The sequence below is a fragment of the Cyprinodon variegatus genome, unplaced genomic scaffold (assembly GCF_000732505.1).
Source record: "Cyprinodon variegatus isolate N-32 unplaced genomic scaffold, C_variegatus-1.0 Scaffold182, whole genome shotgun sequence".
NCBI classification, from domain to species: Eukaryota; Metazoa; Chordata; class Actinopteri; order Cyprinodontiformes; family Cyprinodontidae; genus Cyprinodon; species Cyprinodon variegatus.
In genome coordinates, this window is record NW_015150635.1 from 739071 (window position 1) to 753653 (window position 14583).

A 14583-nucleotide genomic window follows, 5' to 3' on the forward strand; every position below is an offset into this window, starting at 1 on the left:
GAAGAGAAGCTAGGATACGAGATATATTATCTCTCTATTTAATTTGATCAGAACTCTGGCTGCAGCATTTTGGATCAGCTGGAGGCTTTTACTACAGTTTGTGGACTTCCTGATAGTAAAGAATTACAATATACCAGCCTTGAAATAACAAATGCATGGACTAGTTTCTCAGCATCACCCCCTGGATAAGATATTTCTATATTTATAATCAATATAAAAGTATATAATATAAGAAATCTGAACTGAAACTCTCCCTCTCACTTCAGTTCATATATTAATTCTGTGGGTCAATCAGAATGACAGACTTTCTGTATTTCTTGTTGACCAAACAAGAAGAATACATGAAGACTGTCACACTGATTGACTATACAGTATATTATTATATAAAAATTAAGGACATGTCCTCACTGATTTCTTGTATGGAAAGAAAGGAACCAATGCCTGAATTATAGAGGGCTTAGAAAGATTAAGAAACAGCCACATTCTTGTGCAACAGTAAGTCAATGAACTTCTGTAATGAAATTCCTGACTTTAAGGTCACAGGCATTCCAAAACGTACTGTAGTTTCATTCTCTCATTCATTATCCAGACAAACCACAGGATACCTAGATGACTCAGCTTTCAGACATTCCAGCAATGACACATTGACAGAATGTGCTGGATGCCGCATGATTTACATCTGTCAAAACGTCCTCACTGTTGTTGTAGAGTTTGTTTCGGCGCATACCTTAGAGTTACGTTTGACCTAAAAGTTTGCTCTTTGTTTGCTCTTAGTTTCAGTGTTGGAGGATGTGAAAAATTATGCTCACAGCTTTCTGGCAGTTTATCTCTTTGCCTTGAAGTATTCAAGATATGACAGCTTGCCTAAAGTACTTGCAAGACAGCTTCATTATTAGTTTGGACAACTTTTTATCTCTGAACATTGTATTTCTTTCTTTTTTTTTATTTTGGGCAAATCTAAATGACATTCTTTTTTGTTACTACCTGAGAAATATGGGGGACTCTTCAGTTATACAATAATTATTTTAAATAAACATAAGCATTAGTTTGATTAATACTAGTTGAAAAACAGTATAGAAAAGTACACACAATATATTTAAGCCAGCAAAACTTCTTCTTGTGGTTCTTTAAATGAAAGTGTGACACACTTTCTATCTCAATATATACATATTTAGTTTTATTTTTTTCTTCTTTTTTCATGAAAACAGCTTTTTAACATGAGCACAATAACTTTGAGATGCCATATATGTATACCTCACTGATATGGACCACAGCTAAGCATTTTAAGAATAATACCTTTTTTATTCTATGCTATGAAATGCTCTGTCTTTGATTATAAATAACTACTCTCCTTTGCATTCCGAATGCTTTGAGCAACTTGCTTTCTGAATAATTCATCTAATAATTATTGGACTTCTTGGGGGAACTCAAAGACTATAAAGGGCCTTAAACTGAAAAAAAAAAAGCAGTGGTGCTAAAGGAAAAGCAGCATTGCTGCCTGACTCAGTAACAACTGCTCATTTTTACCACTGGGTAAACATCATAGACATGACTAGTTTTATTGTGTCACAAGAGGACCTTCATTTCCCTATATTTTGTAACATGTAACATGTGTTTGTCAAGTGATACTATAACATAAAAATCTAGATAAGACACAGCTAGACTCGTAGCTTAAAGGAACACTAAGTTTGAATTCAAGTATTACCTTAATTTGAGATACATTGAATACATTTTCATGTCGATATACAGCACTTGTTCTTCTCAAAAACTGCCCTATGTACGGTAATTGGAGAGGGCTGGATCCGTCTCTGAATGAGACGTGACTCCAGGCGTTGTTTTACAGAAGTCTGAGCTCCTTAAAGACCCGAGCTAACTAAGCTAAAACCTGTTGTTTGGCAACAAAACAGATATGACCCTGACCTGATGAGGCATATTTTAGGTTTTTAGGAGAATTTATTCTAGAGGAGTGAATGTCACCTTGTTTTTACAATAAACTGGACGAGTTTGCAAACTGCTGTTCTAAAGTTGTCTACTATCAGATTCCAAAACACAAAGGATGTTTTTTTTTTTTTTTTTTTTTTTTTTTTCATTTTATGACAGTGCAGGGTTACCATTTGTTTTCGGGGTCCAAAACCTGGAGGATTCATGTCTACCGCCCCTACTGACTAAAAGTTACACAGTACTGGTTTAAAGGAATATTGAGCAATAACGTATTATTCTAGACACAAAAACTAAAAAATAGTGATCTCGAGAACAAATGGTGTCTTTTTAGATGGAATATGGTATGACGTCATGCAGCATGGGTCAGTGTTGTTTTGGGTCCGTCTTTTGTCCATAACCCATCCTTGCCCATAAAATACCCTTGCCAGATCAGTGTAGCATGAAAGCAAAATGGGGGGGGGAGCCAGGGCAGGAGTACAACTACAGGTACAGTAGAGAGAGGATTCACCCTTCTCCCTTCTAACGATAAAAATTATGCTTATAGTTCGTTTAGGAATTGGGAGATTTTAAAGTGGATAAATTCTGGGGGGGAAAAAGTAGGTAAAATACCCAATTAGTGAACTATAGAGCTGAGTACAGGAGTAGTTTTAGAAAACTTTATTCCACAGAAGAAACCAAATTAAGCAAAGTGGTTTGTAAAGGTGAAAGCTAATTCCCAGATAAGCCTGGACTTCACAGTGGCATATGCCTGTGATCTCCAGGGTGAAGACTACGAAGTGTGAGAAGACAGATGGTTCAGGAGGGTCAACCTGCCACTTTGACTGGAGGAGAGAGAGGAGGTGCTGAACTAAATTTAGGGAGGGATGAAGCAGCAAAAGATGATCTTTCACAAAATAATAATTCACAAACCATGGGACTGTAGATGAAAGCTAAGGTCATTATTAATATATTTTCTGTCCATGATGACCAGCTGCCTGGGATCAAACGTTTTCTTTTAGGTGGTGCAAGGTGGATATGGTAGTTGCAATTTATACGTATATGTCTGAAATGCTACATTCTACAATTTTTAAGACATTTTTTTCAGAGATTAATTTTTTTCAGCTACTACTTATAGTACCTTTCATAAGCATTCATATTACCCAAACCTTTCATTTAAACCCAAATCACCCATCCCAACAGTGAGAAGTAATAGTGACATCATCATCATGCTTCATGGAATAATTTTCTTATAGTGGTATTACTTTTAGTTCTTCAGTGCTTCTTAGAAGTGAGAAGGGATGATGATATTTGGTTCACCTTCCAGCAAAAAGAAAAAAAATCTAGAGCTACACCAGTTTACCTTAGATTTTTGGGGTGAGAAATCCTTTCAGATCTAATGAGTGATTTTAAGCCTGTTACATATACTTTGCCTAGACCTGCACAACCTTTCTCAGCTTAAGACAAGACAAGTTTATTTATTTAGCATAATTCAGTAAAAAAAAAAAAAAAAGACAATTCTAAGTGTTGTACATGAACACAACACTATATAGGGTAAAAGTAAAAGTACACTGTAGTGGGATTGTAAAAGAGAAAAATATATGTATGAAGGGTAAGAAAAATAAATAAGTGACAAAATGATGTTAAAATATTAATGGGGAAATTAAAAATAAAATGATTATGCAGGTAGAGAATCTAAACTTCTAATGATTAATAGCACAACCAAAAGCTTTTGAACATTTTCTTAACCATGATTTAGAGCAAAGGAATTGAAACATTCCCGTACTGCAGCCCCTGAAACAACGGGAGCTTCTGGCTGAGGAATCCCCTTCACCAACTAACAGACAATGCTACAAAATATGTAAAGTAAAATCTGCTTTTTTTCTTCACTTTCATCCCTATTTAATTGTTATGCTAGTTTATCGTAAGTATATAAAGTCATTTTTTGCCGCAAGCTTTTTCACAAACTGTTGGTGATAGGAATCAAACTGACTAAATCAAACTTCTCAAATGTGTCTGCAGTGTGAAGGCTGGGCTTAGTGTCAGTCATTTGCGTGTGCATAATATTTGCAAGTTGAAAACATGGCAGTATATATTGTTTTGAGTCTGTTTAGAATTACATACCGTATATGAGAGACTTACAAATCATAGCAAAGGATAAAGGGCATTTTAGTAATCGGTCAGCCAATGTTGGATAGACAGAGGTAAAGCCTCAAATTTTATATTTAAACTTTTTTTTTAAAGCTGATGATTATTTTTAATCATTTTAACCTATAATGATTAAATCTATGTTTTATGATGATGAAAAGAATTGCATGCTTTTGTTGCATTTCTTTTTTATTGTTTTTTTTCCAGCTTTCTGAGACGCCCCTAGCGCCTACTTGTGGGCCCCAAAGGAGCCACAGCACCTGCTGTTTTAAAGCACCTTGAGTAACAGACCCCTTTATTAGTGGTGCATAAGAACTAAAAGACTAAAACTAAACTTCTGGTTCTGGGTGTACAGAGTGGATTTGAACCAGACAACCTAAGAAGTCTGGGTGGTTAGAACACTGATAACAAGTCTAAAGTATTTTGGTGCTAAACCAATCAGTGATTTTTATAGACTAGCAGAAGTATTTTTAATTATATTTCTTAAAGATACAGGGGGCAAATGTAAGGACTTTAAACTGGGATGATGTGCTCCACTTTATCAACTTTAGTAGACCACAGTATTCAACTGCAGCTGTCTGATTACATGACTTTTTAGGCAGACCTGCGAAGGCACCTTTGCAATAATCGGTTTTGCTCAAAACAAATGTATTATTGAGTCTTTCTAGATCCCACTGAAACATTAGTTCTTTAATCCTGAAAATGTTCTTCGGGTGATAGACTACACCTAGATTTCAGCCCTGATTGAAGGATTCTAGCTGTAATAAGAGAAGCTGCAAACTGACTTTTAAACAAATTCTTCCTTTGGTCCAAAATATTATTAGAAATTTTATTATGGTTTTTAGCATTTTATATAAATTAGTATGTAAAATGCCAAATAACATGATTTTAAATGGAGAAAACAATATTTCAATAAATGAGGCAGGTTAAATGAATCCTTCTAATAATTGTGAGAAATGACCAAAATATCTAGCCCACTTGAAAAATATAGCAAATACCTTGCAGCTAAATTATGTCAATTAAAAATAAGAGTTTTCCACCATTACCATCCTTCTACTGTCAACATCTTTATCAGATATTGGATTAAACATATATATGAATTGCAGAATTACAGAAAAGCAAAGGATATTTATGAGTCTATTGCCCTTGATTCTCACCATCAAGAATCAGCTGCAGGACTTATTATCCAGTTTGTCTGAGCTCTTAAACTGTCAGAAATGCTTAAAACGGTATCCCGTTTCTTCCATTTCACAATTTATTCACAAGGTGCTTAAAAAACAAGTAAATCAGAGTTAAAAATACTGAAGCTTAACAACATAACAGCGGGACAGTGAAGAATCTTGGAGGAATCTGTGAATAATTGTGCCAGCAGCAGTATTTAAAAAACAGTTCCACACTGTACCTGTTATGTGTCTATTGGATGTCTGAAAGGCCTCTTTTTCAAACAAAAAAATAAAAGAGCTTCATATTGAAATTTTCACTTTTTCCTGGTACCATATGATACAATGTAATACACTTTCACTGCCTGTTGGTCGTGTTCTTTTTTAATTTTCACACACATGCAAACGATTGGATTATTTTTCTGGCCAAGAGCGAAAAGATCAAGTTTCCTAGTAAGGAAAAAATTATGTATCAAGGACAACTTTACTACTTCTTTTTTTTTTGTGGAGCCCCATCTGTTTTATGTCACATATTTTAGGATGCACAATTTAAGTAGTCAGGTTTTATTTTCATTAGAAAGCAGTCGATTGGCATTTAAATGGGATTAGAAGGACGGTGGCCGCCACACTGGATCCTAAACTTGTTTCATTGGCACCTGCAACCAATCAGCCTTCTCTGTCTGCTGTGATAATTTACACTAAATGTTTAATTTTCTTGGACATGGTACTGCAGGAGATTTATAACAGCAAGAAATTGAAAACAGTAATCTTCAAAAACTTCGAATACTGTGATATCTTACTTCATCTCACTTGATTCTCAGTCGGATTTCCTGCTGGGTGTATTTGCTTATCTTGGCTTTAGTAGCGCATTTTTTCATCTCTGGTTATACAGAAAACGAAGCAGTCAATTTTTAAGTTTGAAAGCATCCAGATTTTCAAGTAGATGCTTGTTTTCTTAAGAACAGGGAGGAGTATTTGTATGTGGACAGATGGAAAGATAGAGAGGTTAAACGTCTCCTGAAGAATTCAAATAAGGCGAGGAAATGGATCCTCAAACAGCTTGAATGAAACAAAAATTCCAACCTGTGCTGTTCAGCAGCCCGCAGGCTCACAGTTGTGGCCCATTTTCCTCTGCCCGAGCCTGCTGGGTTCAGCAGATTGGTGTGAATTGGTTGAAGTTTATAACTCAAGGAACCGCAGGGGTTTATGCTTATCTGAATGGTTGGGGAGTAGAGACAAAAAAATCTTTGCTGGTTGAGATTTTCTCCTGCTCATTAAAGCTGTTCAGTTAAAGGATGTCTTTCTGAACTCAAATTGTTCTATAGTGTATCCAAGTAACATGTAAAGCACCTGAATTAGAGCTAATGGTTAAAACAGACCAGATCTGATTTGACATATCATCTGACATGGTAAGGCAAGTTTTTTTATAAGAACATTTCAGCAGCAAGACAATTCAAATGGCTGTACATGAAAACTGAAACACAATTAAATAATAAAGAAAATAAATAATTACAGTGAGTAAAATAAAAAAAAAATAAAAACTGTTAAAACTTATTATACAAATGAATCATAAAAGGGCTGCTTGGTGGTGCAATGGGTAGCACTGCTGCCCCGCAGAAGAAGGCTCCAGGTTAGATTCCCGGCCCAGGGTCTTTCTGCATCCCTGTGCATGCCTGGGTTCTCTCCAGGTACTCCAGCTTCCTTCCACAGTCCACAAACATTACTGTTTGATTAATTGGCTTCTCTAAATTTTCCTTAGGTACTTCTCCTTCCATTGACAGCTGGATGGATGGATGGATGGATGGATGGATGGATGGATGGATGGATGGATGGATGGATGGATGGATGGATGGATGGATGGATGGATGATAAAATGATTAACGATAAAATGAAAAAAGTTGGAGTACAAACTTAAACTTCTTATGTTTGAATAGCACAGCTGAAGGCAAACCTAGTTAGTTTTTAAATATACATTTAAGGTAACTTAGGTTTTCTGAGAGTTTATTCCAGATTATTGGAGCATAAGAACTAAAAGCTGATTCTCCATGTTTGGTAACAGAACTATTTTAAGGTCTTTTCTCTGTGAGATGATGAGCCAGTAGAAAATACTTTAAAACTGGGGTGATGTGCTCCACTTTCTTAGTTTTAGTGAGGATGCTGGCAGCAATATATTGGATCAAATGCTTGTCTCTGATCATCTTTTTAAACAGACCACAAAAAAAAACCTTTACAGTAATTAATTCAACCAAATATAAATGCATGAATTTGTAATTCCTGATCCTGCTAAAACATTAGTCTTCTGGCTCAAACGTATTCTGTGTCCCCAGAACCTGAACCAAACATGGAGAAGCAACTTTTAGTTCTAAAGCTCAACTAATCTGGAATAAAGTCCTAGAAAACTGTAAATGTGACAAACCTCTAACTTTCTTTATTTGTTTAGAGTGGCTAAACTCTGTGATTGACCAGATCAGGTCAATCACACTGAATTCTTAACGTAAAGGAGGAAATTGTATCTTTACATAAGGCAGTGGTGTTTTCGTTTCCCATGCTTAATAAACCTTTTATTTGGTGTATTTACCCATACAGTATATTTTTATAGTGCCTTATTATTATTAATAGTAGTAACAAAGAAAAATGCAAAATAGGAGAGATCAGTGTTTTGAAATATTACCAATTAGTTTTTTTTCATATCAAGAAAGTAACTGACTAACCTAGGGAATTTAAATACAAATTTCCTAGCTGCATGCTCTTTCTCTCCTGCTCCATCTGCTGACCCAAAAAACAGATCCCCACATTTCTGAAATAATCGTAGTTTAACCTGTAGCTTCTTCACTAGCTTACCTCTGCTTTTATTAATTCAGAAGTCAGTATAACTGAGGACATACTCCATGTGATAGAATGAGTGTAACTTAGCTGTGGAAGGAGCCAAAACTCTGTCGGATCTGTGCAAAAAGGCTCCGACAGAGCAGCCAAACCCTCTCTGCCTGTGCCAGTTGTCCAGCTCTGTGTGTCTTTGTCTGCTTTGTGCAGCTGGAGCAGCCATTTTGCAGGCAGCATCATTTACAGCAAGCCATCACTTCCATTGCAGGTCTCTATTGATCAGTTTCATGATCTAATCCCCTCACTCTGCAGCTGCTAGATGCGCTTCGATCGTCCCTCGGTGCCTTTTCTCTGTGTGAGCTGCTCAGCTGATGTCTTTATGAACCGTGCACACTGCCTGCCATCCTGCCGATTTTCTTTATCTGCACACAGTACGTGCAATTGTGCTTTTGCGTATGTGCACATGTGCATGAGCAGCCTGTGAGGCATAGCCCATTTGAAAGTGACCCTGCTCTGACCCTGAACTGGTGATTTTCTTCTTTGACTTACTTCACTGCTGAAGTGATCCTTCTTCTTCATAAATACTTCAGGTCTGCAGTGTTCAAGGTTTAAAGAGATTTGCCTAAAATGAAGTTTCTGGTCTTGAAGTAATCCATCACTGCCATTTACTCTGCTTCCAGTCAGGGCTTTCCTTACAGGTTTATTAAATTAATACCTTTTTCTCCCAGCCTTTTTGAAAAGGTTTATATGAATTAGAATTTCACACAGTATGATTTGAATTATGCTTTTCAGAGCAGAGGATTGGTTTCCATTGCTGCTCATTCTGTCTTTTAACAGTTTGCTATAAATGTCCTGTAACTGAATGGGACATCATAATGAATAAAGGTTTTCTTTAGCCGATGTGGTTTGACATGTTTGCCCTGAAGTACTTTTGCACATAGTAATGCACTATTATTCTTCACTGTCACACTCCAATCCCAACCCCCCCAGTGATGGTCTTTAATTTGCAGGGATTGGCAACAAGAGAAGGTTGCTGAAGAGGGCTCAGTGCGCCTCTTGATTTCTTGGCACAAATGAATGAAGTGGCCTAAGTCCAGCTGCTCTGCTGACCTTGGTTTGCAATCAATAGTGTGTTTAGATCTGTTGATAGCCAAATAACTCCACTCATAAAATATCCTTTCTTTATTTACCACTGAAAGAACACGATTGGATGAACTATAAAAATTTCACAATTTTAAAGTTCATCAGCGTTAATCTGTTTTTTTACTTCTAATGTTCAAATGATCAATGTGAGAAATGTATTATTTACCATCTTGTATTATACGTAAAGCTGACCCATGATATTAGCATTCACTAAACATATACCGGTAACCATCTGTTTTTGCTGTTTCGTTTTAGATCAGATTAATCAATTCCAGTCATTTAGGATTAAAAGCTTTATTTTCTATTAACTAAATGATAATAAGGCGATTCCTTATTCCTTATCTGAAACCTTCTTCCTTCCTTTTTCAGTCCTGCTTTGACCGTTTTTTCGTGCCTTTAAATTGGCTGTTCAATTCTCTCCTCCTCATGTGTTTTTTTTACATTGGATGAATCCTTAGGCATAAATTGTTTTATGAGGAAAACTGATAAGCAGCTGTTTTGGAAAGACTATTAATTTTATCTAAGAGTTTGCATTTTGAAAGGACACTAAGGATAAATACTTGCTCACACATTTTCCATAAAGATCTCATCAGCATCGTCCCATGATCTTGGCACTGAGGACTGGATTATTGGTTTAATTCATCCACCTGCTTAGTTCTTCCCAGTTTTCATTATCATTCATCAGATCCACCTGTTCCAATTCCTATTTATTCTGCTTAGTCCCAACCATCAGTGCCAGATTATTTGGGCCGTAGGTGAGAGTTCTCTAGCATACCCAGGGTGTTATTCTTATTGCCTGATCCTGACTAGTTTGTGCTCCTGGACTTTTGAGTTTGCCTGCCCCTGATCTGATCTGTTTGCCTGACCTGTCTTCGGGCTTCCTTTAGATTATGCCTGCTAATGACCTTGGATCTTTCTCCTGACCACGGCTTGGATTTCCCTTTGGTACCTCTTTGGATATCTGATCTTCTGCTTCCTCATCAACACTGGTTTTGGATTCACCGTCCGGATACTTCTGCTGTTCCTTGTCTGCTGGCTTCTACTCGTGCTTTTTATTTATCAGTTCAGTCTGTCTGCCTGAATTCTGGGTCTAATGTTCTGACACACTGTGCACTTTTGAAATATATAGTTACAAAGGTCTGAGAAAGCTAAAATGAGAAAAGTCTTTAAGTCTTTTCTATGGGTTATGTTTTTTTTTTTTTGTTCTTGGTTGGTTGTTTTATGGGATGCAGAGAAGATCATAGGAGTAATCAGGTTTCTTTTTTTCCACCTGGCATCTGGTAGAACAATGCTACACTCACCAGCAGCCATCTGCAGAACCTGAAAAAATGCAAAAGGGGGTGGATGTTTTATCAGATAAGATTCACAAAATGATGCTTAATATTGTTTATCTTTGGAAGAAGATTTTTAATTGCACTTAAATCATAACCTTGGTTTATTCCTTAAACAAAAACAACTAGAAGACTGTGTTTTTGTAGCTGAGGGAATATAAGCACACCTCAAGTGCAATAGCTAGTTTTGCTAAAATAACTTAAGTGGGATTCTTTGAATCATCTTGCAGTCTGGGACATCGGTCTGAGGAAAGTTTGCACCGCCTCAGCTGGCAGATGTTAGATGTTTGACGAAGCTCTTGATGTTTTGTCTGTTTTAAGTCATCCCACAGCACCTGAATAAGATGAAGAGCTGCACTTTACCTGATCCCAGTACCTTCCATTCTTTGGTTTTCATTTAGTGGGTTGTTTTGGGATCTTTGTAATGCTGCATGGTCCAGCTCTCTTTTTTTCTTTCTTTTTCTGTTAACTGATCAAATTTTCATCAAGCACTGACTGAAACAAGAATGGGTTGAATTTAGGGTGAAGCCTATGACGATGAGGCAGCTCGGTTCTGCTGCTGCAAAGTTTCTTCACATCATGATACTCCCAACCCCAGGCTACACTGGTGTCTTTATCCTGTAATGCTGTTCTTGATTAATCCCAAACATATCCTGGACGTGGCAGTGATGCAGAGGTAAAAGCTTCCACCCATGCCCAAAGCTCTTGAGCCTCTTACCAACCATCACAGGTTCGGGTCCTGGCCTATGACCTTTGCAAAATGTGTTCACTATTTCCTGTCTACTGTATCTATCTTTTTAAAAAGCCCACTAGTGCCAATAAAAAGATAAACAAACACATGAATTATTCTGTCCGGAAACATTATCTGTCAAGTTTCGGTGTTTCTATATAAAAAACTTAAAGTTATGATTTTTCTTGGGTAGAAAATGATACTATCTTTGTACATCTTTCATAGAAATTTACATTTTAGGTCTAGTAGAAAGATAATTCAGTATATTTTCACAAAGAACTAGCAAGCGGATGCTGTAGGCCATTTTAGGGGTTTTAGAGACCTTTAGCATCTTATAGTCTGCTTCCAGTGTGAACAGTTCAGTGAGTAGTTGGACAGATGTTTGTGAGCATGTTGAATGTATTCCTCTCGTAGAATATTTTCCACAGATGAGACATCTGACTTTAAAAGCACAAAAGGACCTCTTTAAATTCCTTAACGGACTCATGGGCTTTCACAACCTTCTTCCTGAAGACCTTAGAGATATTTACACCTATTTGGATCCTACCATGGTGTTCACTTTGACTTTCAGGTATATACCAAACAAAAGTTTTAAGGTTGTAAAATGTAATGTAAAAAAAATGTAAAATGTAAAATAATTTGTTTAGTATGGAAAATTTTCCAAACATCCTAAAGCACAGATGACCTCATTCACTTGCTTACTTTTTCACCACTGAGTTCTGAGTTCTACCCAAATCTTTGTATATCAACTACCACTCAACTCGATATCCAATAACTTTTCCGGTGGGATTTCCGGCAACTTTTTACTTCCATTATTTAAGGACACACTTGATATTTTATTGTTTGATTTAATCATATCTGTTTTTTACAACGTATTATTATTATTTTGTTTTCCAAAGCTATTGCATTTGTTTACTGTTCTTGCACTACATGTTCTTTGTGCACATTGCTGTTCTAGTTTTAATCAAAAGTATAAAACACATGACACTTTGACTGTAAAAAAACTGCAGACTAATTATTTATTAACTTTTACTAACACTAGATTATTCATTTGAAAAGGAGAGTGTAAACAGCATTAGTAGGTGTGTGTGTGTGATCTGATCAGGAATGTATAGTATGGTATAAATAGATGGCGAAATGAAATTAGGGCCCCATGGAGGATTGGGTCGACCATAATGAGAATAGAATAGAATAGAATAGAATAGAATAGAATAGAATAGAATAGAATAGAATAGAATAGAATAGAATAGAATAGAATAGAATTGAATAGAATAGAATAGTGCTTTATTTTCACAGATTAGGGAAACATATCAGCATAAATTGACAGCCACATTGAAGCCCATGGATGCTCATTAGGACAGCATTTAATGAAAGAATAAAATAAATAACAACATAAAAGATCACTGAAAGGAAATATGCAAAGTAGTGAAGAAAATATATTAAAAAAAAACATAGACTTTAAACAAGAAAAGGGCAAGCAGTGTAAATAACCCAGTAATGTAGCTATTTTTATTTTAATAATATCAAACACTTTTTCCAATACATAAATGCAGATTAAGAGCCTTAATAATCCATCTGTTTTGAAATGAGAAGAACAGTTATTTACTTTCCTTTAGAAACACGGAACTAGATTATGTTATATGTTATTTTTTGCATTTATAGCATCAAACCATTGTGTGCTTACTGAATGTTATCACGCTGTAGGAATCTCAGCCCATGCCTACTCCACCCCTTTAAAAATGCAGCAGTTGTATCCCTGCTGTGATGAAAGCAGAGTGACATCATCTGGTCAGCTCACTAAGCCGTTACAAACAGAAACAGAACAGTAGCTCCCTGCCAGCTGGTATGACGTCATTGAAGCTATGGGTACAAAAAGCAAGTCATTCCACTCCAACATCACTTTTGATAACATGAAAGGTTATGGAAAAATAAAAGAACTGTTATTTTATTATTCTTTTTTTTCATCTACTCAAAAGAAATTCTGTTTTTCTAGTTAAAATACTACTTGTTTGTGAAAAAAGTGCATTTATAAATATTTTGTAAATACAAGAAACAAATTTGTTCCCCTATTTTCATTTTTTTTCAGTTTTTGCCAAACAGTCCTTTTCCACTCAGAATTAAAAAAAAAATTATTATTAGATAAATAAGAACAAAAAAACGTTTATCTATTTCAGTTACTCAATACAACAAGTTAGACTGATGTTTTCAAGCCTTTCATTCTGTAATTTAGAACACTTTCTGCTTACAACTAATGAAAACACAGCATTGAAATTTAAAATATAACATCAGTCCAGTAAAAAAAAAAATCAACTTTTAATTTTCTTATTCTTTGGAATATTACTCTTCTGTTTATGTTTATAACTGTTTATGAATTTATCAGCATGTGTAATAAAAAGTAATAATAAAGGTCCACTTTGCACAAAATTTGTCTATTATATTCAGCCTTGCCATATAGGTTTTTTTTATGCACCTTTTCCAAATGCCTTTGTCTCCCTCTCCGCAGGTCAAACTGGCTGAAGCCTTGCTGTGGACGGCGAGCTGCGCTGTGGCAGGTCTGCCTGCTGTCAGCAGGTTTCAACTGTTTCCTGGTAGCTTGTGTCATCCTGGTGGTGCTGCTGCTGACAATCGAGCTGCTCATAGACACCAAGCTGTTGCAATGTGAGTGATGCTTACTAGGATAACGTGGCTCTGATGGAAGTTGGGGGTGGGAAGTGTGGTTTTTCAGGATGTAATATTGATGAAGCTGGTGTGTTACGTTCATTATTTACAACCTAAACTTGATGTAGCGCGCCCTTGAAAAGAGAGGAAAGCGGTTTGCTCAGCACAACTGTTTACTGATTGTTATTCAAAGGCACTGGGTCAAAGCACTGATCTAATCCAGAAGACAAAGGAGCACGTTCATTACGCTATCATTAGCATACTGGTTAGCTGCAGGAAGACCATGCTTAGAAATAAAGCACAGAAGGAAATGCATTTGATGAAAGCATTGATATTTGCAAAGGTTGAACTAACAGAGTATGGGTGCTCTCCATCTCTGCATTGGTTTATTTCAGTTTATTTATATAGCGCCAATTCATTTCAAGGCACTTTGCAGAGGAAATTCAATCAGGTCATACATTCAAACTGGTAAAAGTTAAGGAAAACCAGATGAATGCATCAAGTCATTGACTTGCATCAGTACTCTACTGCCACAAGTTACTTTTATCCCACGTAATATTGTGTGTGTGTGGCTAAACTGAAAAATGTGTATATTTTTAAATATATATATATATATAAAAAAACTGTTTTCTCACCCCTCGTGGGGTGGTATGTGTCATCCTCAAGCTCGGGTCCT

At 36.2% G+C, this 14583-nt stretch overlaps 1 protein-coding gene across 1 annotated transcript in view; it reads left to right on the top strand.

Moving 5' to 3' along the window:
- The window catches only part of tmem266 (transmembrane protein 266), a 47377-nt gene that overhangs the window by 19702 nt on the left and 13092 nt on the right, over positions 1 to 14583 (top strand). The window contains exon 4 of the mRNA XM_015378953.1: positions 13753 to 13907. Within this exon, the coding sequence (XP_015234439.1) occupies positions 13753 to 13907 (155 nt within the window). The remainder of the gene's footprint in view (positions 1 to 13752; positions 13908 to 14583) is intronic.